General features: G+C 36.7%; 1 protein-coding gene across 2 annotated transcripts; it reads right to left on the minus strand.

Annotated features, from left to right (window-relative positions):
- Positions 1-6,084: 6,084 nt before the first annotated feature.
- LOC135753282 (interleukin-17 receptor C) lies at positions 6,085-26,569 on the minus strand. Of its 2 annotated transcripts, none has more exons than XM_065271317.2 (17): positions 26,067-26,569; positions 18,311-18,332; positions 17,975-18,061; positions 17,800-17,891; positions 16,565-16,648; positions 16,374-16,482; positions 16,143-16,285; positions 15,878-15,946; positions 15,720-15,786; positions 14,726-14,901; positions 14,477-14,524; positions 14,345-14,390; positions 14,101-14,255; positions 11,290-11,358; positions 11,147-11,192; positions 10,954-11,061; positions 6,085-8,141 (listed from the first exon to the last, which is right to left on the minus strand). In XM_065271317.2, exons 1-17 carry the CDS (start codon positions 26,154-26,156, stop codon positions 7,246-7,248), a joined length of 2,307 nt encoding a protein of 768 aa, XP_065127389.1. In that variant the 5' UTR covers positions 26,157-26,569; the 3' UTR covers positions 6,085-7,245. The 2 variants fall into 2 exon arrangements, with proteins under 2 accessions (XP_065127389.1, XP_073672385.1); XM_073816284.1 differs by having other exon boundaries at positions 18,012-18,061; positions 26,067-26,185.
- Between the last annotated feature and the right edge of the window lie 259 nt (positions 26,570-26,828).

A 26,828-nucleotide genomic window follows, 5' to 3' on the forward strand; every position in this document is an offset into this window, starting at 1 on the left:
TGAAACTGAATACACCTAGAATGGGAGGGGAGAGAGAGAGAGAGAGAGAGAGAGAGAGAGAGAGAGAGAGAGAGAGAGAGAGAGAGAGAGAGAGAGAGAGAGAGAGAGAGAGAGAGAGAGAGAGAGAGAGAGAGAGAGAGAGAGAGAGAGAGAAGGTATACCATTTTTGGTCACCATATAATTCTATACGTTCATTTGTGTTATTCAGGATTTTTGAGGAATTTACCTTTTTTTGTAAAATTAAATAAAATCCTGAAGTTGGTGTGTTCAAACGTAAAAATGAACAGAAGTGATTGAGTGATATGTTTGCATTCCCTGTTTCTTCACAGCTTATAAACCCCTTTCAGAACTTACGTGCACATACAAATGAAGTAAGAAATATTGTTTAGTAGTATAATACTTCAATAGCTAAATATAATTTTTATTCAAAGTGATATCAATAACAGATATGATGTAAATGCCCATAATGTTTACATCCCTTCGGTTCTTAATGTAGTGTACTGCATTCTTGAGCATCAGTAAATGTTCACACTTTCTGAAATAGCTATAAATGAGTTTCTTATTCGCCAAGTTCTTAAGTGTGAAAAGCTGCATCCCAAGATCATATCCTGTGAGGTAGACAATTTACAACGTGCAAATGTGTGAAATAAGCTGGAAAATCAAACAATGTGCAGGTGGCTATACCGGGAACATTAAGAATAATTACTTTTAAAAGTCATTGAATTTGAAAAAAAACTATGCACTATAATAAAACCAAAGAGATATAAACTTTAAACAGGGTCATTTGTGTAAATTGTGTTATTTTTGTCCTGTGAAATGTCTGTAAATACCTGTTACGTAAAATTAAAAGGCCGGGCAGTACTTTATAAACAAGATGCAATTTACATGATCATCACAAATATATCTGCACTGTACACAACTACTGTCCATGCTGAATACTACAATGTAAAAACAATAACATCCAAAGGATTGATGTTGAAATGAAATGTGATTAAAATAGTTGAAATATTAAATGTAATAATTAACTGCCACAGAAACAGAAGACAATATATAGTTTACATTGTGTTCAAAAATTAAAACTACTTACCTAACAGATGGCTGTGGTATGAGGTGTGGAGTGAATGTACTCGTTATTTTTTATTGAATGATTTTACACCCATAAAAAGTTAAACAGTTATCCACAAGATCTCAAAATGTTTTCACATCCCAATATACTGGTGCATAAAACGTATTTTTTGTGACATGAGGCGGAGCTTCTAGCCCCAGAGGGTCTGTCTGTTATCCAATATAAAAAACGACACATGTGAAGGGACACAATGGAAGAGGTGCAAGTTGTCATTGTCACAGACTCACATTACTACCTGACTGGTGCAGTCCATGATTTTTGTCACTATTTGGTAACACAAGGTTGTGTTTGCTGAAGGCTCTCATTAAAGATGTTACATCTGTACAATGTGTGTAATAGACTTGACTATAATAGTAGTAGGCTTGAAAACACTTAAAATTAATTATGGCTGCTGTTGGTCAAAGCAATGTTAGTAAATTAAGATGTTACCTTATGTTTGTGTATTAAAACTGTAACAACTTCTGAGCAAAAAATCCTTTTACTGACGTCTAACCTGTTTTGCAGAAAAAGTCATCACTAGTCTTTTATCCCTTCAAATGTTGAAAAGCACAAGCTCTGCTCTGTCGTGCTCTTTTTTTTAGGCAGACTCTTCCCAGTTCCAGCTTTCTTGTTTTTTAACAAGAGGACGTAATCAGACATAATCAGCTGAAGGATTTAATCTTTTGAGTTGTTTGCATGACATTCCCAAAGCATCCATCTAGATGACAAGTCACATGACCCAACAGTGGTGGAAAGATGACGCTTGCTCAAGCAAGGACTTCAGACGATGCCAGCTCTGAACTATAAACTGTATTTTTGATTTGTCTGTGTTTTATACACATTTTCCATGGTGTCTTCCATAAAGCTACTTTGTAACAGTGTAAATTGTTCAATATAAATAAATTTGAAATAAATTGAATTAAAAATCATTCAAATGATAATTACAAATAACCACATGAATCCCATGTACATTGCTATAAAAGAAATCCCACATGTCCAAACGAGTAAATCAAACATACAACACATTTTGCAGATGAGATGGGTTTTACATGTGAACCAATGACTTTTGAATTTACATGGGACAGAACACAAAGGTGTTCGTATGTTTTCACATGTGAAATTCATGTTGTCCACATGTGATAATTTAACTGGCAGCAATTGCAGTGACAAAAGTCACTGTGCTGAAGCCTATTCAATACTGCTGCAGGACATCCATCCAGCAGTGAATTATAGTAATCTGTTTGGGAGTTCATCAATGCACAAATAAGTTACTTGTTAAAAGCACAAAACATGTGTCATAATTCTGAAAATGTTCTAAAATGGAAGAAGGGTTTGTGACACAGACTGGAAAATGCGACTTCTAAAAAAACACAATGCTATTTACGGTACTCATTAAACCAGAGTTTTGGAAGCTGGCATGACCTTACACTAAAAATCATATTTAAAGTGCACCTACTTCATTGCTAAAAAATAATGTTATTTTGTGTATTTGATATAATACAATGTGTTAAACTGGTGGTTTATGGTTTAGAAACACATTATTTTATATACATTTTTGTTGCTCCAGATTTCACTGCCTTTCAATACCTCTGATGTCATCCGAAAATGCTCCTTACCATGTTTGAAAGATTCAGTCAAACTGCAATGCTAACAGGAGTTAACTGCCTCTATGTTTTTATCATCATTCTTAATCCATCTGGGACAAAGTATTGATTGTCCTGGGACAAAAAAAAAATAATTCTTAGCTTTTGGTTTAAAATGTTGTAGTTGGCCACATTTAAGTCTTGATAAAAATTGAATAAAAGTTTTTTCTTAAAGTAGGACCTTTTGATATACAATATTAAATGTTTACATAACAGAATATTCTGGGGGCCCTGACAATTTTGTAAATTTGATCAACATGCTGCCGCAGATAACTTTTTTTAAATGCTGGCGGGGAGTAATAAGGTAAATTAATATAAATTGACAATGTGAAATAGAAACAATTTTTTTTATTTTGCAGATTTTTTAGTTCAGGATTCCTAATGCATTAACTTAAGTTAATGCGATAAACCTTATAATTACATACTGGCTTTATGTTTGCAAACATTTAGTAAACACTATAAAATGTAAGTGAATATTATTAGTGCTCTAAATTAAATCTTGTCATAGTAACAGTAATTTGTTAAATATTCAAGGCTGAGGGTACCAAATTTTAAGGTTTGAGAAACAGTTATTGATATTGATTGACTGGCCTATTTATTATGTCATTGGTATGTGTCTATCCAAATATTGTAAGCCAATGAGATAATTGACCTTTTAGCAGTTTTAAAGCATACATTTGTGTGTTTACAGTCTGGGTTGATTTGACGTATGTGCGTGTGTGAGTGGATGAATGCAGTTGATAAAATCTACAGTAGGTTTTGAGATATTTTGCATAACTTCCAGCTTTTTGTTATCCATGTTACCGTTCAAAAGGTTGGACAGGTGCCATAATCTTCAGTAAACACGCAAGACACCTGAAAGCACATCAGCTCATTGAGAAAACTTGTCTGATCATATGTCACTAACATAGGAGTTCCATTCTGATTGCAACATAAAGTAAAACTACCTTTCTCCCAGTTGGAAGAGTAAATACCAATCATGTGGAACAGCTTCAACAACTTTGTTGTTGTTGTAGTTTTATGAAACACACGCACAAATATCCTATTGCATACAGAAATTTACATACATTTTACTGTCGGTCTAAGATAGTTCCCTATTTTATAACAGAAAAAAGTAAAGGAAAAAATAACATTATAGTGATCGACCCAGTAAAAATGCTTTTAATTTGTTTGACAAAGATGACTAAGAAGAGAAAGAAGACTATCGAAGGGATGATACAGTATTTCCAGGGCAATAAATCTGGTTCCTTTTTTTAATAGTGAGGTAAAATAGAGTTTGGAAGTAATATGCATTCATTAAACAGGGTTGTCAACTTTGGCTTTGTAGCTGCAGTGAGATTTGGAGAGGTAAACATTTCAAATGTATAATAACTGCTTTGATCACCCCATCAATGCCGTATTCTCTTAGCCTGGTTAGCCAGACCTACATCAAGATGTAAGGTCTGGCAACTCTTCACACAAACGGCTCAATGCAAGGGACGGGATATAAGGTTGTCCCTCAAAATGCCTCTGCACGCAATAGGATAGCGCTATGACCAATCAGAGCAACGAAGAAGGTGACGTAGTTACCGTAACCAGTCGGCAAAACTCCAAACACATCTTTCTTGCTTAAAAAGGACTTCAGTAGGGTTATTTGCTCTTCTCTCAAAGAAAAACATAAGTCTAAGTCCTCCAGAGTCGCGGCCAAAGCCGCTTCAAAAGAAAGCTGTTCGCCAGCAGCAGCAGCCATTCTTTGTTTTCAAGTAGGAACCGTTGCAGCTCTGTCGTCATCATGTTAAGCCCGCCCCACAGACGCTACACACGATGTGATTGGCCTGACCAAATTTTGGTTTTTGGAGCTGTTAAGTGTATTGTGAGTGCCTAGACTAAACCCTGGCAGCAAATATATTTTGCGGCCGCTAGGGTGCGTCTAGATTTCTAGGCTAGTATTCTCTGATATAAGCATGAATTTTCTGTAAAGATGCTTTAAACCAGGGGTGTAAAACTCAATTCCTGGAGGGCCAGTGTCCCTGTAGAGTTTAGATCCAGCCCTAATCAAAAACACCTTGGGCCTCATTTATAATGCGTGCGTACGCACAGATTTGATCGTAAAGTGTGCGTAGGCAAAAATCCACGGTAAAGTCCATATTTATAAAAACTTTCTTTGACGTGGAGAAGTGCTTAGCACCACGTCAGGGTCTTAATTTGCCAGCATTTAAAGGCGAAGATCTGAAACTGCTCGGCTGCGCATAAGTTCAAGTTCATTTGCAATTTATAGATTTGATAGGGGTACATCCGTTTTCTGCCCATAAGTTTGGTTTATGAATCACATGTACGCATTTTTGATAAATGATCGGAAGATCAAATGTTGGGTGGTTTTTACGCAGCATATTATAAATGAGTCCCCTGATGCGTTTAATCAAGGTCTTCAGGATTACTAGAAACTTCCAAACAGGTGTGTTGGAGCTGCTTGAAGCTAAATTCTGTAGGACACAGGCCCTCCAGGAACTGAGTTTGACACCCCTGCTTTAAACAATATGCATTTTGAAAAGAAACTCTTGTCTCCTTTCATTTGATTGGTTACAATTCCTGCTCTGCTATGTAATTTGATTGGCTGGAATTCATGCTTGGAATCTTACTTGATAAGCTTCTTTTACTTTCACCATGGCTGCGTCCGAAACCTAACGCAGCTGACTTGTTGCTTTGCTGCCTCATGAGGCAATGACTTTAGGGGCAGGAAGGCAGATCGGGGAAACGCATTCAGACAGCCTTCATATGCAGGGTAATAGAATTCTGTTAGAAATATAAACAGAGAGCGCCTTTGTGATAACTATTTCCAAATTTGAAAACTGCAATAATAATTTCTCTCTAGAAATGCAATCAAAAGATGTAAAGGTGAAAATATAATTTTATTTACATTCAATTTGTGCTCCAGTCGCTTTCTTGGCCGCCATTTTATTTTTTAGAACTCGACCAGGCTCGACCAATCACATTCTCTGTGCACAGACATGCATAGAATTGTGGGACAAGACGATGAAAGTATCTTAGAGGTCAGAAAGTAAAGCAAACATTGGATTGGAATGAGCCTTGATGCCTTCCTGCCTAGACATTTCGGATGCAGGGATTATGTGTTAGGGGAATTTATGCTTGGCTTCCGTGAACAGAAACTCCCGCCTTCTTTTATTTGATTGGTTACAACTCCTGTATTTCAAAATTGCTTGCTGGTGACTTTGGATTCGTGACAGCACCAAACATGAATGCCAGTTTTTTGTATTCTTTTTCTGTTCAGTGAGTTTGCTTCATGCTGTTTGGCATACTTACTTTTATTGATTTTTTCAATCCATTCTTACCGTGAGGTGTATTCAGTTATTTTATAGCACTTTTCACAGTTTTGCATTGCTGCAAAGCAGCTTTACAGTTAATATATTGCAGTAAAGTCAGTAGATACATCACAAATGATCTGCATTAATTATACTGACTGTAAAATTACATTTCTGTAGGCAATGAGGCAATTATTTATAATCATTAAAAAAGCATTTCAAATTTATGATGTATATAAGCAATACTACCTCTAAAAAGTAATTGTATATATTACAACCTGACTTATACTCACAGAGCTAATAAGTAAGCATGTCTATTTAATCTTTCATACAATCTATATTATACAAAACTGTAAAAAAATGTTTGTTGGTGATTTCCTTCTGAGGGGCGCGAATTCAAAATATGTGTTAGTTGCGTAATGTGAACTATGTGCATCATGCGTCATGTCAAAATACATGCCTGCTGCACACGTGTCAAAAGGGTTAATGATAAAAGAGGCGCTTACATTCACAAAATACTCCAAAGACACAAACGTATCACTAAACTCGGATTACACATGTGATTAAGCAAGTATCTCAAACATGAGTGTCTCTTTTATCATAAACCCTTTAGACGCGTGTGCAGCAGGCACATATTTTGACAAGCCGCGTGATGCACATAGGTTCACATGACGCAACGGAGATATATTTTGACACGACGAGCCACACACATGACAGGCTCAATACGCGTTTTGACCAGCTTTGAATCGTGTGCCCTCCAAAAAGAAGTCACTGGCTGCCACTGGTAAAGTGTCTATAAGACAAGTGAGTGTAAACAGTGAATACTTTTGTAAGGTATTGTTTATGGCTGAGAAGTATCTGAACTTCAAAGTCATAAAATAGTCTCCTGGTGTCCCTTAAGTAACTGTTTTGTCAATTCTGTTATACAGTACATGGTCCACTGATGCAGTTCTTTATACAAAAATATTATATATTTACATACAGCATATAAATCTTCTGATTGATATGATCATTGCATTCAGCAATCAAATGTCCAGAGCCCACATTGAGCACAGTGGTAATATTTCAGGTTAAAAACCCTGAATGTAATGGGATGTTGCTGCCTCCTGTTGGACCAACACTGTAACTACTGTTCACGGCCAGGGGTATACAGCATTTACATGACTCACAGGACTCAACACGTGTCCGTTTGTCAGTGTCATAGATGTGCTCCCAGTAGCTCTGCTGCACCACTTTTCTTCAAAGACTTCTTTGTAGACAGTATCGATGCCACAACTTTTATTTCACACTTCTTTTGTTTGAACTTCTTTCGCTTTTTTTTCTGTGGAAGGTTTTTCGAGTTGTACCCGTCTGACACAGGAAGCTTTACCTCCAGTCTCGACGCTAGCTGACGTGACGCAAAGAAAGACAGACCTTTCGAAAGAAAACGTGGCCAGCACCGCCCGTTTCCCATGCTTTTATCAATGCCATCCCTTGAGCCATCCAGGTCATGTATTAAAGAGGACAGGTCTCTGGGGAGATGGTACTTTTGAACACAACTGAGGTGTTTTGGGATGTGACTGCTGCTGTTAAGACCCTGAAAGCAAACCAAACCAAACCCTTGACCATGAGAATCGCTGTGTATTCCTGTCCACAGACAGGAGAGGGCGGCATTTAAAACAGGAGCTGTGATAGAAGATGAACTTCTTAGCTTTTTCAGCCATTCTTCATCATAGCACATCTTCTCTTTGTCTTCGCACCAACCCTCAACTTCACGATAAATCCCGGTATTAAAGACCTTTGAAGTCCATTTACTCTTTATGATTGAATGGCTCTTCTTCCATCTCAGATAAGCATGGTAAGCGTCAAGACTCCATGCGATCAGGACGATGCCCCCAGCCTTCTGCACAGCCCGACACTGACCGTATAGCCACGGCTGGGGTCCCAGCTGAGTCAGAGAGGACTGAGAGCGACAATGCGCCCACTGTGCCAGCCTGATGTCCACGGAGAGCTCCTCCTGCAGGCCGAATGCCAAGGAGCACACAGCGGTAATGTGGGCTGTATCATCAGATGAGCACACGAGCAGAAGGGGTCTTCTTTTAGCACAGCGCCACGCTGCAAAATAAAAATATATAAAGCAACATTATCTCTGATTCATTTTTTCTGACTGAAAGTTGCAAGGCTGCAAACTTAAGTACATATTCCAGTATCATGCTCAAGCAGCTATGCCGTTTTCAAAAGCGGCCACCTTTAGGCCACATTTACGCGAATGATGTAGTGAAAAACAGAAAAGTTTGTCCTTCCTATTAATGAAAATTTCAAACACACACAACAACACAAGATCGGCAATGGCGATGTAACCTTGTAGAAAAAAACACTACCACCTTGCCCAAACACACGTCTACAGAGCGGAAAAATACAAACAATTAAGATGGAAAAAGCATTGAGCAGTTTTGTTTAGACGACAATGAGGTGGTTTATTACCGTCGACTTTAAGTACCAAAATTTTGTGGAGAAGCATTGATAATCTTGAGCAGCACAAACACAATTCTGTAGGCCACTTTGTTGTATTTGTTATACTTGCACAGGCCTAGTGTATAGACTGAATTAACACTGGGGCATTTCGACATTTGCGTTTACATAGTTTACACAAGGCAACATTATAAAAAATGTGCACATTGAAACTCATCTTCAAAAGTCAGGACCCCATAACGTCCAAACCGCATAAAACCTTTGCGGTTTACAGTTGAAATCCTTGTCATGCAAACACCCCCTCAATTTAGTTAATAAACCATTTTTAACTCTTTCCCTGCCATTGACAAGTTTTTTCCGCAATCCATATTTCCGCTTTTATCTACTTACGCAACCTATAAAACACTGAAGCATCCACTAAACCAAAAACAGTTAAAACTCTGTGTATGTTCTGATCATCGTTCTAGGGATGCACCGAATCCAGATTTTTTGGGTTCGGCCGAATACCGAATCCACTGTTTAAGATTCGGCCTAAACCGAATACCGAATCCTACTCGCATCCTTATTCCATTAACACAGTAAAACACATTAATGAAGTAAACAACGTCCACAGCAGTGTATTTTTCATTTTATTTAATTTTAACTGTAAAAAAATGGATAGGCAACATTATCCCAAGATGACAAGTGGGAAAAACTATTTTAACAATTACCATAAGCCTATGCATAATGAAAGCGATGCGTTGCGAGACTCCCGTTTTTACAGGTGTGTCCGCAAAATGTGAACCCCCTAAGGCTCACCGAAAGAAAAAGCTTATCTCCACGTCAGCACCCGATGTGTGTAATCAACGGCCGCGTGACGTCGACCAGCAAGCCTAGGATTCGCAAGCCTAGGATTCGGTTAGGTGGAAAAAAATCTAGGATTCGGCCGAACCCCTTCAAAAAGCCCAGTATTCGGCCAAATCCGAATCCTGGATTCGGTGCATCCCTACATCATTCTGAATCTGATCTCTAACAAAAGTCCTTTACAAAAATGCAATTATCTCAGCTTTTTGCATAAAATGTGGTATTTTTAAAGAAACCTACCCATATTTGAGAGGTGAAGATAGTTTACAGTGTAGTGTGCAGTGTGTTAGTTGTTCTTTTAATGTTTCTAAAGTAAGCCATGTTTGAATAAAGGCTTTTTAATATTTTGGAACCGGAAGTAGTGCCTTGGATCCTTATGTATTAGATACTAGCTTGAACCCAACCAGAGAGCACCTTCTGGGACTCTTAAACTGAGGTCCTTTCAGCAAGAAGCGCCCCAAGATTCTCTCCTGGAAAAGTGTTTTTTTTTTAAAGCAGAGGGTCTGTTCTTTCATTTAACATATTGTATGTTTATATATTTAAAGAACATTTTCTGGATGGAATGAAAGTTTTGTGAAAATCTTAAAAAATGCTGGCACCTTTTTTTTAAACGCTGGCGGGGAAAGAGTTATTGATGATCAGTAGTTTTTGTGACAAAAGGTTAAATTACTTTTTTGTTTTTATCAAGCTGTTTTGACTTAAAGGCGTTCTAAGCGAATCTGTGTGTTGATTTTTGAAATGTGTTTTCAAACAAACTGAGCGTAGTTAACTCCTCCCCCTCCCTTCCGTGCTTTCATGAACGCGCCCAAACCCAACCCCCAAATCCTTCTTGGCGTTTATTGGTTAGAATACTTTGTTATGGTTTCTGGTGTAGGTTTGGCCAGTTGTTATTATTGCAGTTTGTGGAGGCTTGGCTGTCTACAGAGATCGCGTTTTTTTACAGTTTGATCAGCGGACAGGAAGCAAGCAGATAGTGAGGAGATGTTTGCTGTATGTAACAAAAAATGTTTTATGTGTAAAACGCGTGAATTCGCTTAGAGAACCTTTAAAATATCTTGATTTAAAGGTGACATAGAATGATTGAACAGGGTATTTATCCTTGTTCTGTGATGTGACATGTAGAAAAAAATGTTTTTGTTTGGGTCTGTAATGCCTTAGAAGCTTCCTAAAAACCTCTCTCAGATAGCTCTATTAGGGTGGGGAATTTTAAACAAGTGGTTTTGCACCTATTTGGCTCCCCCTACTGGCTTAACTTGCAATCTCATTACTGATTGGCTGACTTTGCTGCCACTCAAAAAATTTAGCCAATTATTTTAAAGTGGAGGGGCAGGGAGATGCCTGTGATGTCATAAGCATCAGTTTTTCAGATTGGGCCGTTTTCTGGCTGACATTTATGAAAGAGGAATTTCTATGAGACTGAGATGTTTAGGACTTTTTGTATGTTTGTGAATGTGGGTAGACTACCATTATTCAACAAAGACAAGGTAAAAATGGGTTTTCATTCTCTGTCCCCTTAAGAATTTTTGGACATTTATACTGGAAAACATGACAGAAATACTAAGTAAGAGATGAATTATATCAGTGTTTAGCAATGAAACATTTGTAGACTAACCTGACATTGTTCTTTTGACCACATAGCATGCAGTGCAGAATAGTAGCGTCGTTACTGCCAGAAGAGACAATACAGTGCCAATGATGAGACCCCATCGTCTGTGTGTGTCTGTAAAGAGTTAACACAGATTAATATGAGTGGCTTTATGTTCATCTACAGGTATATTTCAGTGATTCTAGATCTTTTCACTTACAATCAGGGCAAATTATTCGTCTTCCCTGGAGATCTAAGTGCCACACCTGCAAAGAGTACAGGTTAAGATCATATACCACTTGCTTATATTCTGCTTTCCAGTATATAAATGATAAACATTTAATACATGTTTTAAAGCCTAACCTGCACACACAGTCCTGATGAGAGGAAAGAAAACGGCACGCTCAGTTCAGCCTTTCTGCCATCACCATCCTAAAGAAAAGAATTATATAGGTATACATTTGAAATGGATAGAAGAAAAAAAAACTTACAACAATTGTTTTTGTTGACATTAAGCAAAAGCAGGAAGAAAAAAAAATCAAAATTTTTAAAGTCTAGTAATAATAATTATTGCTAGGTTTAATTCTGATCATTTATCATGAAGCCAAAACCTAAAACATTTCTTACAGTAAACTTTTAGAGTTATACCACTTTCTGTTACCCAAATGCATGCTGTTAAGTAGTATTTTCATGCTTTAATTTCATGGACTAAACACAACTTCCGGTAGACTTCCACATAGAATCAATAACAATGAGTCTTTTTTTTGGTTTATTTCTTATAACAAGGAGAATAAATAACAAGTAAATTACTTTGTTCAGATATCATATCTAACGCGAATTACACTGTGCTAACATTCACTCTCCACTTTCGTAAAAAATCCCCATAATTTACTCACCCCGGTGTCATCCAAAATGTTTATGTCTTTCTTTGTTCAGTCGAAAAGAAATTACGTTTTGTTGTTGTTGAGAAAAACATTTCAGGGACTGTGGACTTTAGTGGACAGTTTACAGTTTCAATGCAGTTTAAAACTGTAACAGTTTTAAGTTTCTTGCAAAAAATTAGGATAGTACTCTAGATAAGACCCTTATGCCTCGGTTGGGATTATTTAGAGCCCTTTGAAGCTGCACTGAAACTTTAAACTGTTGAGGTTCACTAAAGTCCACTATATGGGGAAATATTTTTTCGGCCTAAAAAAAAACCATAAACATCTGATGAAATGTGGGTGGGTAAATTATAAAAAAATATGAAAGTGGAGTAATCGTTTAATTTATACAATGTTAGCTGCAGGTCATTAAATTTTTGCCTCTCAAACCTCTCCACACAGTTGTGATTCATGCTTGTCATCTCCACTCGTCTTTATCATCCAAAACATTTTATTTTAGACAAGATATTTGTTTCCGAGATCAGTTTAGTCCTTAGCCAGATCGATAAATAAATACAGACCAGAAGTTCACTTCGGATCAGCCTCTTAAACGCAACAACGCACGTCCGATGAAACTGTCTTACAAAGACTAGTATTTAGTACTTCTTAAAGGAGACATATCATGCTAAATCCACTTTCTTGGCTCTTAAATGCATTTTGTTGTATATTTGTAGTGTTTATAAGTACATAAAAGTTGAAATTAGTCTCTTCAGGTGCTTTGTTGATATCTTTATATTCTGTTTTGGACATATTTTCCAACCGGTTCTGATTTTTCTATTATCTATTACGTTTTTTGAACAATTACGTCACAGTATTTGCAGCGGAACTGCTAAATAAGGACATCGACTTCCAGCCCAACACTACGAGCAATCCGCCATTTTATATTTCTCGCTGCGATATTGTAGTCCAAGCTCAAGGATGCAGAAGTTACGAGAGCGTAAGAAATGTACTCACATCTGTGGGTAAAGTCATTTTTGTGTGCCCGAGGCACTTTAAGGATAACTACTTCACCAATCTCCGCCAGTATAAAGAAGGATTTGCCGATAGACTTCGTCTGATTGAGGGGTCAATTACTTCTTTCTTTGGAGACGACGAGCAGAGCACTTCGGTAAGCAGTTTATAACTTAAAGTAAAAAAGTAAAGTACACGGTGGTCATGGTTTAGCAGTGCTGTTTCTCACTCCGAAGGCTGCAGCCTGCGGAGATCGCTTTTGGGCATCAAGCCTGGTTTAAGTTAACTGAGCATCACATTTGCAAGTCATGAGCATATTACAACAACTTACGATTAACTAAGAATAATAGTAAACTTTATAATTGTTAATATTCTGAAATAAGACCGTCTTGATGACGTATGCAGCCTAGATATGCGACCTCCGGAGGCTGCAGCCTCACACCATTGCGATACCTCCATATGAAGACGTTGTTCTGCAGGTTCGTCGTCTTCATTTTCATCTCGCTCCGTTTCCGACTCTGGCGCGAACATATAAGGCTGGATGGACAAGTCTTCCGTTGTTGACATTTTGTGAATAACGAGTAAATAAAAAGTTTCTGTGCAGCTAGATAATCGTATCTCTGCTATAAAACTACAAAAATGGCCGAACGGGGTGGAGTTTAACCGAGTGTCACCTCTGCAACCTGGAGAGGGGGCAGGGTATGACGTGCATTTAAAAAGACAGTACCAAAACGAGTTGCTCTCAGATGCACATCAGAAAAGGGGTAGAAAGGGGGCCTGTGGGGCTATAATAATGAGGAATTCAGACCCAAGCATTGCAGTTTCGCTTTACATAGACCACAAATAGATGATTTATATGTAAAAAGGACAGATTTAAAAGCATGATATGTCTGCTTTAAGATAAAATTAAGAACATCTAAGGTGTACTGAACTGTGCTATTCTGAGACACCATTTATTTCAATTCACTTAATATCTGTTTAAGTATTACTGGTATCTACTGTAGTATACTTTTAAGGTACTACAGCTGTTACTTTTCAGAAAGATGCAGAGTTTATTTTACCATTGCTGTCAGACTTTATCCCTGAATTGAAATATGTTTTAAACGTAAATCATTGACCAGACCAACAAAATAGTCTTTTTAACTTTGCTTGTACAACTAAAACTAGCTGTCTTAACATGACTTGCATTACAGGGATCTGGATTTCCCGGCATATTCAATGCCTCTGTGTTCTGTATGTATCAGATGTGCTTATGAAAAATAATATACAAACACAGCAGAATAGGAAAATCTTTACTAACTACGTGATGTGTGAGGACATCTCCCTGAGGCACACACGTCCCTCTCTCTGTGACACACAGTTGAGCAGCGAAAGAAGCCGCAATGTTAGATGTCAGCTGTACGTGCAAATGCAGAGATCCAGGGACAACCGTGGCACTCCATTCAGATCCATCCTCTAAGAGAATGAGATTAAATACAGTATGTGAAAAAGACACCAGTACAGCACAACATTACTCTGTCACACTCATGTCCACATCCTCTTACCTGACTCGAACGGACAGAAGATTTTATAGCTGCCATTTAGGGAAAACTACAATGAAAATAATCATATACACATGAAAATCCCAGATGCATATGACAGAAAATTTTTTTAAGAGGCTGTTGAGTGAGTTTTACCTTTACACACATCTGAGGGTGTTTATCCACAGCAGATACATTATATTTCTGTTTAAAGAAGGAGAGTTATGATTTTAAAAGAAAGGCTATGTTTCCGATTAACACACTGACAAATTATTACTATTTCTGCCGCATGTAGTATCCAGACTGAATGTGAAGTAGGCCCATATAACAGAACAATTCAACTTGTGCAGCGTGATTATGGGAAATAAATAAATAAAATGAACCAATTTTGATATGACAACTCACCCGGTTTGTCCCAAGGAGGGCAGCATTGGAGGCAGGGACACACTGAGTGCTCTTCTCATGGATAAGCCAGCATAGAGACACAGTAGGATTTGAGTGGTCAGAGCGGCAGACAGGTTCCCAATGCAGAACAGAGCTGAGTACTCTTGCTGAGCTAGAGGACAAGATATCACCTCCACCTGCAAGAACAACACAAAGATTATGGTGTTATTCAGCCACACAAGAACACAACATATACATTTAAAATCAGGCCGTTCTAAAAAAGACCAAAATGAAGGCTATGGTCTGAAATATAGTCTTGAATGTAGTGGAATACCTCTACCTAAATAACTACACCATGGTAGGGGTAAACGGGGCTCAAACTAACGCGGGGTTAATTGTAACACAGCTACTTTACATATTTATACAAGGCCGAGGAATCTGTGCTTTTGGTCTTTTTCCATTTAAAAGTTTTGATGTGTTTTGGTTAAGATACTGAACAAAGAGTGTTTTGGAGGCATGAAAGTAAATTTCTTCATCTTAAAGGTGAGGTTTATGATCTCTGAAAGCCAATGCTGACATTTGAAATCACCTAAACAAACATTGATAGACCCGCCCCACCCATACGCAACACAGGCAACGATGTTGGTTAGTAGACACGCCCCTTACTGCTGATTGGCTACAAGTGTGTTTTGGTACTCGGCCCAACTCCCTTTTCCAAAGTATTTTTCAAAAATCGCACATCCCGCCTTTGATCACTGTCTTGTTAGATGTGTGTGTTGATTATGTAAGAAATGATTAATCTAACCTAATTGTTTTTAAGATAGAGCCAAAGTCAAAAACTGTTACTTTGTGTCCCACTCTCCCCTACATATCGTTTCCATGAAATATATGCCAACTCCTAGACTAAATTAACATAGTGGAGGGTTTCAGATATTGATGACAACAAACACATGTATGTCCAAATGAATAACAGATACCTCATAGCAATCACAACCACAAAATAGCAATCACTTACGTGGCAGTGTTGTATCTTTTAAGGGACACTGTGTGTTTCTTTTGGTGTCAATTCCTGTATACCACAACTGTGAAAACAAAATACTGCATATATAATGATGCAAGCTATGCAATTTTAAACGCGTTTATTTTAAAAAAGGGTTTGGAAGAGAAACACACCTGTACACAAACACATGGCAACAGGTAGGGGAAGCTCAGATTGACTGTCTGATTCACCTGTGGGTCGATCTATGTACACATAAAACACATATAATTAATCAATTATTAATCTATAAAAATCATGTGAAAGTTTCGGGGATTATTCCTGAATCCTGACAATCAATAATAGCCAAACCCCCCCCCCCCAAAAAAAAGGTATTACAGAAAGTCTGTTATCATTTTTATAATCAAATATATAATAATCAGTGAGCTTATATTTACTTACGAGCCCAAAATAGGTTAACTCCTCACACTCTGGGTTTGAATGATTGTAGCACAGGCTGATCTTTAAAGTTTTGTCTGCTTTGAGCCGGACAGTGAAGTGTTTAGCAAGGTTATCCACAGTTATGTTGGCTTTAGGCACTGGATCTTCAATACACACGTAGAAAAACAGCAAATGTACATTTGGAGCTATTACATTTTTTACTTTATCTGTAAGAGCGAGAAAGAGAAATACCTGGGGTAATGTGCTCGGCACTTGTGAGCATCTCATTCTGTCTGTAAACAGACACGTCGACCTTCTGGCCGGGCTGGGTCAGGAAACCGGAAACATAGCGCAGAATCCACTACAGGACAACAATGTTACAGTCAAGCACAGTACAGAAAGATTTATTTAACATATAATATATTAAAAAGACATATACTTACACAGCTCTGACTGGCTGTTTTATAACGTATCTGAATTTTCACCTTATGAGGCTGACAGAACTGCTCATCATTTGTGCTGTTCCACTATGAATATAATCAAAGTCAAAGTAAATTGCAGAAACAAGGCATCTGAAAGTCACTCATGATTCGAGTCGTGTGCCAGAAACTCTTAGAGGCGCTTTCCCGGACAGGGCTTAAGTCTAGTCCACGACTAAAATGCTTGTTTGACTTGTCTTCATTGAAAAAATATATTTTAAAATATTGTAAGGTGTGTTTGCAAAAACTACTTAAATGGCCGAAAAATAACTAAGGCTATTCCTGGATTCATTTAAACCCTGTCTGGAAAACTGACCCTTAGTGATGCAACAGTTTTAAAACAAGCAAAAACGAATGTGAGATGATACATTTTTAATCTGCATATCATGTGCCCATTAAACATCAGTAAACTGTGAACACTTAAGTTTTATGTACCATATGAAGGTCCAATAACAGGTCCAGTTAAAATTCTTTCATATAAGCAGACTGAAAGTTATTACTCTTAACTTAAACCAAATCATTGATCAACTCATAAACAGACCCCAATTAAATATGGCAACATTATATGAACTTTGTTGGTCATAATGCTTCAGTATTTTTTGAACAACATCCATATGAATGACCTTTCCGCTGTCATTATGTTTAAGTTGTTGTTCCATGCCATTAATTTTTATAGAATGGAAAAAGCTCAGATTTCCTCATATCTTCTTTTAGTAGTAAATATAAGTATAAGTTTTTATAGTTTAAGGCAGTGGTTCTCAAACCGGGGGCCGTGAGATGGTGCCAGGCGAGCCCCGGTTTTATAAAATACATTCACTTATTATAAATTCTGTGTAATTATGCCTCAGAAAAATAAGGCTACTAACCAACATCAATATGTTATTTAAAATTGTAGGTTTTAGAATGTTTCATGTAATTTTCTTTAGGGGGACGTGAAGAGATGCACTGTACACAAGGAGGGGCCGCATCCCGAAAAAGTTTTAGAACCACTGGCTTAAGGGTGTGTAAATCATGAAAGATAAATGTTGAATAAAAAATGTATTCAGAAACTACAAGGATAGTTGGCCTAAACAATTCGAATCATTCAATGAGTATTTAAAATTGTGAAAGAACTTTAAAGACCCATGAAGTGTTCTTCTTTTCATCATCATGTTTAAAACTAAAACTGGACTACAGATGACAGTAGTGGGCTTACATACCAAAATAGAATGGTTTCGTTTCCAGATGAGAACCGTGTAGGCGTCAGCAGCTTCTAAATTTCTGAAGTTTATCTTCAGTGTTTCATTACCCACTATAAAGAAAGTAAGTTACCACACAAATAATTGCATGATTTACTATCTTATATTGCATAATTTGTTGTAATCTTGTACATACATGGAAGAACTGCACAAAGCCGAACACGGACACATACATCCTTTTGGTTTGGCGCTGTATGGAGTCTGAGATGAGACACACATCGCTCTTTATATGCAAACACACAAGAAACATATAAAAGGTATTCCATTAAAATGTATTACATTTTGGTGAAAGATTATAAAGACAAACATTTTCATATTATTTGAAATAATGTGCACTGACAAATGGTTCAGAATAAAACCAGCAAAGTGTTTTAAAGGAGAGAGGATCAATTTTAATTTCATATTGATTTTAAAACAAAATCGTGTGTAGAATTTTATTAACGTTTTATGCTTTAAAATATGAATCACTTACCAGCACCACAACAGCATTGTTCCTTTAGATAGATAGACAGATAGAGAGAGTGATGGAGAGAGAGAGAGAAAGAGTTGATAATTGAGTTTTCTTTAAACTGTGACATTATTTATATAATTTTTACTTCAACCAGTCCCCACAGCCCCTACTTTTAAAAGTCTCCCATGTGTAAGGTGCTGTGGGAGTTTAATGTTCATGGAAAATATCCTTGTCTGCTATACTGCCCTCACTGAGCATGTGCATCACAAAAAGGTCTTGTTGTGCCTCCAACACCATCATCTCGATCTTAAGGCTAACCATGAACCGTACATCAGAACTCTGTCTTCTTTCTTGAATACTTAATTTGTTCACTAGCGGTAAATATGGATTTGACAAAGCCTAATGCAATCAGTGCTTGGCAGTGTATATTACAGTAATATATTAGTTTTTGCTGTAACGCAGTAATATAACGCATTACTAATCAGTGTTTCCCACAGGATTTTGAGGAGACTGTAGTGGTGATGAGGTCACCCGCTAATTAGCATATATGTGACGTCATCATGTCGTGTTTGCGTTTGATCTAGTGTTGGCACCTGAAATATGTTTCACTTCTACTCTTTGATCTGTATCTGTATTTGATCTGTATTATATATCAAATTATATTTTAAGCTGACAAATTAAGCTGTTTTAAATAGTGAAATAAAAATGTAAATGGGAATCATGAAAATTCTATTTGTGGGGGCCAGTGTTGATTCCGTGGTGGGCCACCACAAATAAATCAATGTATGGGAAACACTGACTAATGAAATTTTGGTAATATTGTACTCGGTACAGTCTTAGTAATGCACGTTACAACAATACATTTTAAAATTAGACCGTTTTATTTTTGACCATTGCAGCGCGACCAGCATCCACACAGGAAAAAGCTGCGGGTAAAATAGTAACGTGTCTGTTTCTGGGTGCTGTATGCAGCATGTTCATTTTTACTTTAATTCTGTAGTTGAACTGCAATTTGGACACGGTGCGCGTCAAATATAGACGTGTATTTTAAAGAGCCGCTTCTGGGAAGTCCGCGGCTGTATAAGTATTGACTAAAGTGACTGCAATCAGGTAAATTCTGCAAATGAGAGCACTAAGTAAAAGCAATAGAAAGTTTCTATCGGTCTCCCATGCTGCTTGAACCTCAGAATAAAGAGACTTTTAGAAAGACTGTCAGTAAAATCCATATCAACACCAAGGACAAGGTAAGCTAACGTTGCTATGGTTACAGTCCATATACATAATAGATTGCTAGGCTATTCCTATGCTATCTACAGTTTTATTACAGACAGCAACCTAAACTACAACGTAACATTAATGTAGACTTAAACATGGTTATCTAAATATAATTTAGTACATTTAAACATCACTGTTTAAAGTGTTTACCAGCCTTTGTATGGTAGCCTATTTTCATTGTTTGGCAAAAAGCAGTGTTCCTCTGTTTGTCTGTGTTTTGTTAAGCAATTATATGTTAGTCTGCATGTAATCCTTATTGTACTGAAATGAGCTGTATTCCTTGAGGCCTGATCCTCCAATAGCACTTTTTGATAAGTTGTGTCAATCCAGTGCATCCCAGGTTTGTGCTGTGAATCTGAATTAAAAGTGAATTAAAGAATAGAAATGGAAAGGGTTGCGTGTCTTGCCATGTTATTAGGCTATAGGTTGCATTATAGTGAGCTCTAGCTATATTGTGTTTGATATGTGTACCATAATTTACCAGATCATGTTTATGATTCTGTCAGTGATTGCTACTGTATTTTGCCATAAGTCTCCACGGTGCCTATTCAAAGCTCGAGGGCCAACACATAACTTCTAGATTTATAAACACCAATAAACTACATTTTAACATTTTATAATACTTCTGTTATTTTCATGAAAGTACCTCAAAAGTAATGCAAAAGTAGTGTAACTCATTACAGTTCAGGGACAGTAATAATGTAATGTAACTAATTACTTTCAAATGCCAGTAATTTGTAATATATAATGTATTACACTTTGGAAGTAACTTTCCCAACACTGGTGCTTTGCCATTACCAACAATGGTGAAAGAGAAGTTAATGTCACTTAATGAAGTTTTTCAAGGTAGTAAGTCCGGGAGGAGCATGGTCCTGTGATCCAACTAATCAGCATGAAGAGGTGCCTTTAAATAGCCACCCCTCACCTCCTTCCTGTGACAGTTTTTGCAGCATCCCTCCTCCACCCCATCCCCTCACTCTCAGCTAGTACATCTATCCCAGTTTAAGAGGGGGGAGTACTCTAGAAGAGCATGCCAAAAATACTTTATCTCATTCCCTATGGATACCACGACTCTACGCTAAGCCCTCAGTTGCGAGCAGCTCTCACGCGACTTTTATGTGACCGGAGAACTGTTATTTTGTAAGTTTTGTCAACATTCCATTGACTGGGAGCGCGAATATACATGCACTCTCTCATCCACGTCTCTCTCGCTGCACATCTCTCACGTGCACGCGCTATCACATCTGTCTGAAGTCCGAACACAAATCCTCATGTATTTGTTCAGTTTTATGCGTTTCAAGCGAGCTAAGGCAAACTATTCCTTGCGTTTAAAATATATAATTATCTACATCAAGAACGCTCTCTGTCTCTCTTTCGCTCGCACGTGCAGAGAGCTGCGCGTTCATGCTGTCTGAAGTCAGATCAGTAAGTAATAACCCTGTGTATGTTTGTAAAGTTATATGCATTTCAAGCGACTGTGTTTAAAATATGGATCGCGTTGCGCTGGACCAATGTGTTTAAGGCACTTCTGAAGGCACCACTACTTTGACACGTGTAGCCTTGTGCAACGACACTAAACAATGCATTGAATTGAATAAAATGTTTGTGTGTGTGTGCGTTTCAAACAGGGAATGTAAAAAAATGTTACCTCAATAAATTAAGGTCATTCCTATTGTATTTGTGTTCATTTTAATCATTAACATTAAAGGCACACACTTTTATGACTAAAATAACAGGAAAGGGTAAAAAAAAATATTGCCAAATATTAAAACGGACAAAACGGAATTTGGGAAAAAATAAAACGGAATTTGGGAAAAAATAAAACGGATTTTATAGGGCCCTACGTAGGATCCTTACTAAAAGTCTACGTACGCACAAAAGCCAAAAATGCCATACACCAAAAATTATGAAGACTTCTAAAACATAGCAATGTTCCCTTTATACATCACAGATCACCTGCAAGTGTGCATACATGAATCATCCTAATATCCCACCCTGCAAGCCCATTCTCCCATCAAGTTTGTTTTTTTATAAATCACAACCTTTGCGTGTGAACTGGCGTACGCACGTTTCCAGCCCCATTTTGTGCGTACGCACGCTTTATACATAAGGCCCCTGGTTCCAAGAACAACAAGTCTGATGCTCTTCATGTTCCATACTCCAGATCTCATTTTCAACCATCTTAAAACAATCCATTAATTTTCTGCATTCATCAATGCCATCCAATGGGATCTCTTTCAAGATACTGCATTGGCTACCACTTATAATCCTGCTTCATTGGTCCTCTGACAGACCTTAAAGGGCAGTTCACATTATAATGATAACTATAATGTTAACTATAAAAATAACTATATTAGGGTTTCACACCACTGGACAATAACAATAAACTTTATGCTACTTCACTGACGAGGCTCAAATCATTTACCTTCAAAGGCATTAACTAATACTGCATATTTCCTTTAATAAAAACGCTTGTAATTGTCATTAAATGTATAAATATGCTTGTAACGTTGGGTAGGTAGGAAGGCAGGCAGAGGCAGCGGATCCAAGTGCAGTATTTATTAAAACCAAAACATGAAACAAGGTAATCCAGGTTAACGGAACAGGACACAGAAACCAACATCAACAAAGACTGACTAAGGACAACGGAAGGGCTACACAGGGTAAACAAAATAACAAGAAACACCTGGGGAACAATCAAGAACAAGGACCAATGGAACAAAAGAACTAAACAGAACTACAAAACGAGGCAGACAGAACAGAACTTCAAAAAAAGAGACAAGACTAGGGAGACACAGAACAAAATCATTAAAATGCTGTTCTTGTTGCATGTACAGCGGATAACCAGCAGATTTCCTCAACACCCAGCGTTTTGTGTAACTCTAAACAGTGAATTTAGTAGTTTACATTTTGGCGAAGTCAGTGTATAGTAGAATTAAAAGCTTTACGTAGTCAATTTCCCAGCAACAGCATCAGCTATGGATACCTAAGGTCATTGATGTTAAGGACTTTAGTAATGAGTTTCTCCACCGTGCCATCTGTCATTTTAAATGCGTGTGCACTTGAAGTTCAAATATATTTGACTGGCTGTCAATAGTTTATCAGTAGAAAAAAGAAAAGTGATCAGAAAGTGATCCCAATGATATTGTTCATTGGATCTTTATCGTTACAGTTGTGGTGTGAACTCTGCCATTCTATTTAATATAGAATTATTTTTTAAATATGTTTTTATAGTTATCATTATAACTTGAACGGTACTTGACACCAGCATCCTCGGCAGTAGGCCAGTTCTCCAAGGCCTGCCACCTAAGAAGCCTTCCTCAGCATGGAAACAGCTAGTGATCCTATTTTACTACCTCTTTTTGCTAATAATTGCTTACATTCAAATGTAAGCTTTTCACAAAAACTTTTAGTCTAAACAACAACACCTGTCATGAATTTCTTCTTAACCTTGTTCTAATGTTGATGAATTTGAGGTATGAGTGCCCGCATGCCTAAGGTTGGCAATTAGCATAAAACAGCTCTATATAATGGCATTCCTCAACACAGGACTTGTATTCGGAAAAAATTAAAGAGATGTGTGTGTCACGAAAGCAAAAGAGCTTTTGCTTGAGGATGATTTGCTGTATGTCACAGGTGTCAAACTCAGCTCCTAGAGAGCCACTGTCCTGCAGAGTTAACTCCAACACACCTGCATCGAAGTTTCTAGACCCCTTTTAGTCCGTCACCTTACCCCTAAAACTAGCAACTCTATCAAAATATATTTTAGAAGAGTAATTTTATTTTAAAAATACATTATATATTTATATATATATTTATATATCTTATAGGCAAAAATGCAGGACATGCAGGTTTTGCACATGTGTGTCAAACATGCGTTGCCAGTGGAGTAATAGAGCATGAGCGGCTGTGGCTAACTCAAAATCACACAACTACGTTACCCATTAACTTCCATATTATTTGTTTTTCCTACTATGGAAGTCAATGGGTACCAGAACTGTGTGCTTACCATCATTTATAAAAATATATCAGTAAATGATGACAGGATTTTCATTTTTGGTGAACTGTCTCTTCTCTTATGTCATTCATGTTTAGAATCAGTGCAGGTTAATGTTAGTTTATGAATTGGGCTATGCATGCTATTTTGGAAAGTATAAGGTTATTTATATAATGTATAATGAAAGGACAGTATGTTGTCATTTGGTTAGTATTTGTTGTTAGTATTCCTACAGCAAACTTTGTCACATGAGTAACTTTCAAACCTTCAGTTTATATGCTGTGAGTTTTGGTTACCATAACTACAATTGATTTATTGTTTTATTCTTTGACTGAAGATAAATCAAAAGTCACAAGGGTTTGGAACTGTGTGGTAATATATGTAAATAAATTCTGTTAATATAGTAATAATGGCCCCAATTTACAAAATAGCATCACAATGCTCTCTACACATCCTCACTGAGGCTCAGCCCTATTAAAAAAAAAAACGGTGGACAGGTGGACCTAAACTTTAAGGTTGGACCTACATTTTGCATGATACTGGAGCTCTAGAAACTGAGATTGACAGCCCTGATGTATGTGGTGGAACCCAGAAATGTGTTCAGTTCAAATGTGTCCACAGGCATAACAGGTACAGGTAAAGCAGAAGCATGAGATGTCAAAATAAAGGCTGTTAATATGTTTTTATCATAGACACTCATCTGTACCTATAATAACAGCCAGCCTAGATCAATTGACTGTTATTTGGACTTCTCATTATGCAGATCTTTATGTGTAGAAATAATAGAAAATCTAAAATAGAAATAATCTATAAATGTATTATATATTATTATATATATTCAAGTAACTGTTTCTAGAATATGATTATTAAGTAAGCGTGGTTTAAAATACAGATTTTTTGTATACTTGGAATAAATGTTGGTATGAATGTTCATAAACCTATCATGCATTGCATATTGTTTATTGTTTAAAATATATATATTTTTTTACACAAACAAATCACAAATAACTCAAATGTGCATCAACTTTGCTTAAAATACATCCAGTGTGCTAAAATGTAGCTTTTTTTAAAACCAAATCAATGTTATCAATTTAAATCCAAAGCATTTCTTTGTCAGTGTCAAATATCTCTGTAGCAAACTGTATAGTGAAAATAAAAATATATAACAATATTTATCTTTTTTTTTGTTCAAATGACACTTAGATTTTAGGTTGGGATTTATAACTGTATAAGGATGTATAAGGATAATGTATTATGTGTATTTTAAGTGCTGTTAATTTTTTTTATTTTAATCACCTCATATTTGTATATCAAATAATCTCTTTTAGTTAAGGTGATAAAATGTTAAGAAAACCACACATATGTTTTTTATGTTAAAATAATTTCACTTTTCAATTTCAATAATCTCACTTTTATGATCTAACCCTTATAAGGGTACTTTAGCAAGGGTCACTATTGCATACAGAACCTAACTTCAATGATTCAATGATGATCTTTAACTGTTGAGATACTTTTAAAAACAACAACAGAAGCAAAAACAACAGACTATACTAAATGAATACAGTTCTTAATCTAACATAAAACATTACTGACAATTTGCATTTGTCCATTTGTCTTTACCTATCAGGAAAAAAAAATCCTGAGGGTTAAGATGCAGACTTGGTAGTATTTTAGTAGTAACATTTAGTTTGATCCTAACGAAATTTGTCTGTTACTAAAATGTGGTTGGTCACATAGTGTAAATTATCTTTGGAAAAAAATTATGTTCTTGTGTTTTTATGCTTAAAGACACCAAAAACAGGAAACACTGTTTAGTTCTATTTAATAATAAAAAAGACGAAATCGAGGGGAAGTTTTAAAAAAGACCAAAACCTCCCCCTTTATTTTCCCTCTGAGACTTACTCTTTTCTTCCTACACTTTCTCTTTATTTGTGAATTTAACCATCAGCTTTGATATTTACGTAGAATCGCTGTGTTTAAATCATCATAGTTAAGAACAGAGGACATCAGTGAAGCACTTTGATGTTTTAGGTTTAAGTTTAACACAAGCATTAACATTTAACAATCAATTTTCATTGGATTTACTAAATGTTTGCAAAAGTGTAAATATAGTAGAATAATAGGATATTACTGGAGATCAACATGTATTTATTATAAGTTCAGTTTAAGATATAAATGTACACCTTTACAATACAAGAATGTAACTAAATATGATGTTTATAAGATATAAGAGTGTAAGATAAAGGAGGCTATGTGTTGTAAATAAAACAAAAACTTTTAGGCATTAGGAGGATCATCTGTTGTTCAGAATAAGTGCTGTGTATTACAGTTTTTAATGATTCATTCCCATGCGTTCAGGGTGTGAGATTTACCTGTAAACACATCCAGTTTTACCACATTGTCATTTAACACTAAACAGTATAGCAAAAGATCTTAACTTGTTCAAATGATAAGACCTGATTTAAGTAAAGTTACTGTATATAAAGATGTGTAAATCACGCTTACCTCTCTGGCTTTGATAATGTCCTGTCGGGTGATCTTTATACAAAATGAAAAATTAACCATCACAAAGACGATACATAACGATCTGTACATGGCTAAAACGAAGTAACATTTAGCGATACATGATCGTATAAGTCGAAGTAAAACAGTAGCAAGAAAGAAGCAAAGTTAAGTTAAAGAGAAAAGTTCATGACAATCGCAGTATGCGCTCGCTCGCGAGCTGGGGGCGTTGTGTAAAATGACACACGAGCTCCGCCTGTCACCGCACTTCCGGCCCTCTGACGGGATTCCTAAACTTCACTGAAACACTAACGTAACAACTAAAAGGTCAATAACAAAACGTGGTAACTTGTATAAGAAAGAACGGGAAAACAAAGTGGCTGAAGCCTCCGTAAAAAGCCCTAAAGAACAGCCATTGTTCTTAGTAAGCCTATCAAAATTTAGTAAGCCTATCAACTTATTAAAAATAATGTTCAGACGTTTTTTTTTTTTCGAAAATAATTTTATCTAAAATAATAATGAAAATAACGCAAAATGCAAGACATTTCGATGAGAAAAATAACGAGTTCATGATGGTGTTCTCATGCTCATGCGACTGCAGTCAAGCCAGCCGCCACTCCGAAAAAGACGGTCAAACTAGCCCCCCGTTTTTTTTCTGTGTGCACATAAATGAGACATTACGGTAAATGCACGAGAGGAATGATTTCAAAATAAAAGTTTCTCACTAAATCTGCTGATATTTCTGTTGCATTATGTGTCTGTTAT

The sequence above is a fragment of the Paramisgurnus dabryanus genome, chromosome 11 (assembly GCF_030506205.2).
Source record: "Paramisgurnus dabryanus chromosome 11, PD_genome_1.1, whole genome shotgun sequence".
Lineage (NCBI taxonomy): Eukaryota > Metazoa > Chordata > Actinopteri > Cypriniformes > Cobitidae > Paramisgurnus > Paramisgurnus dabryanus.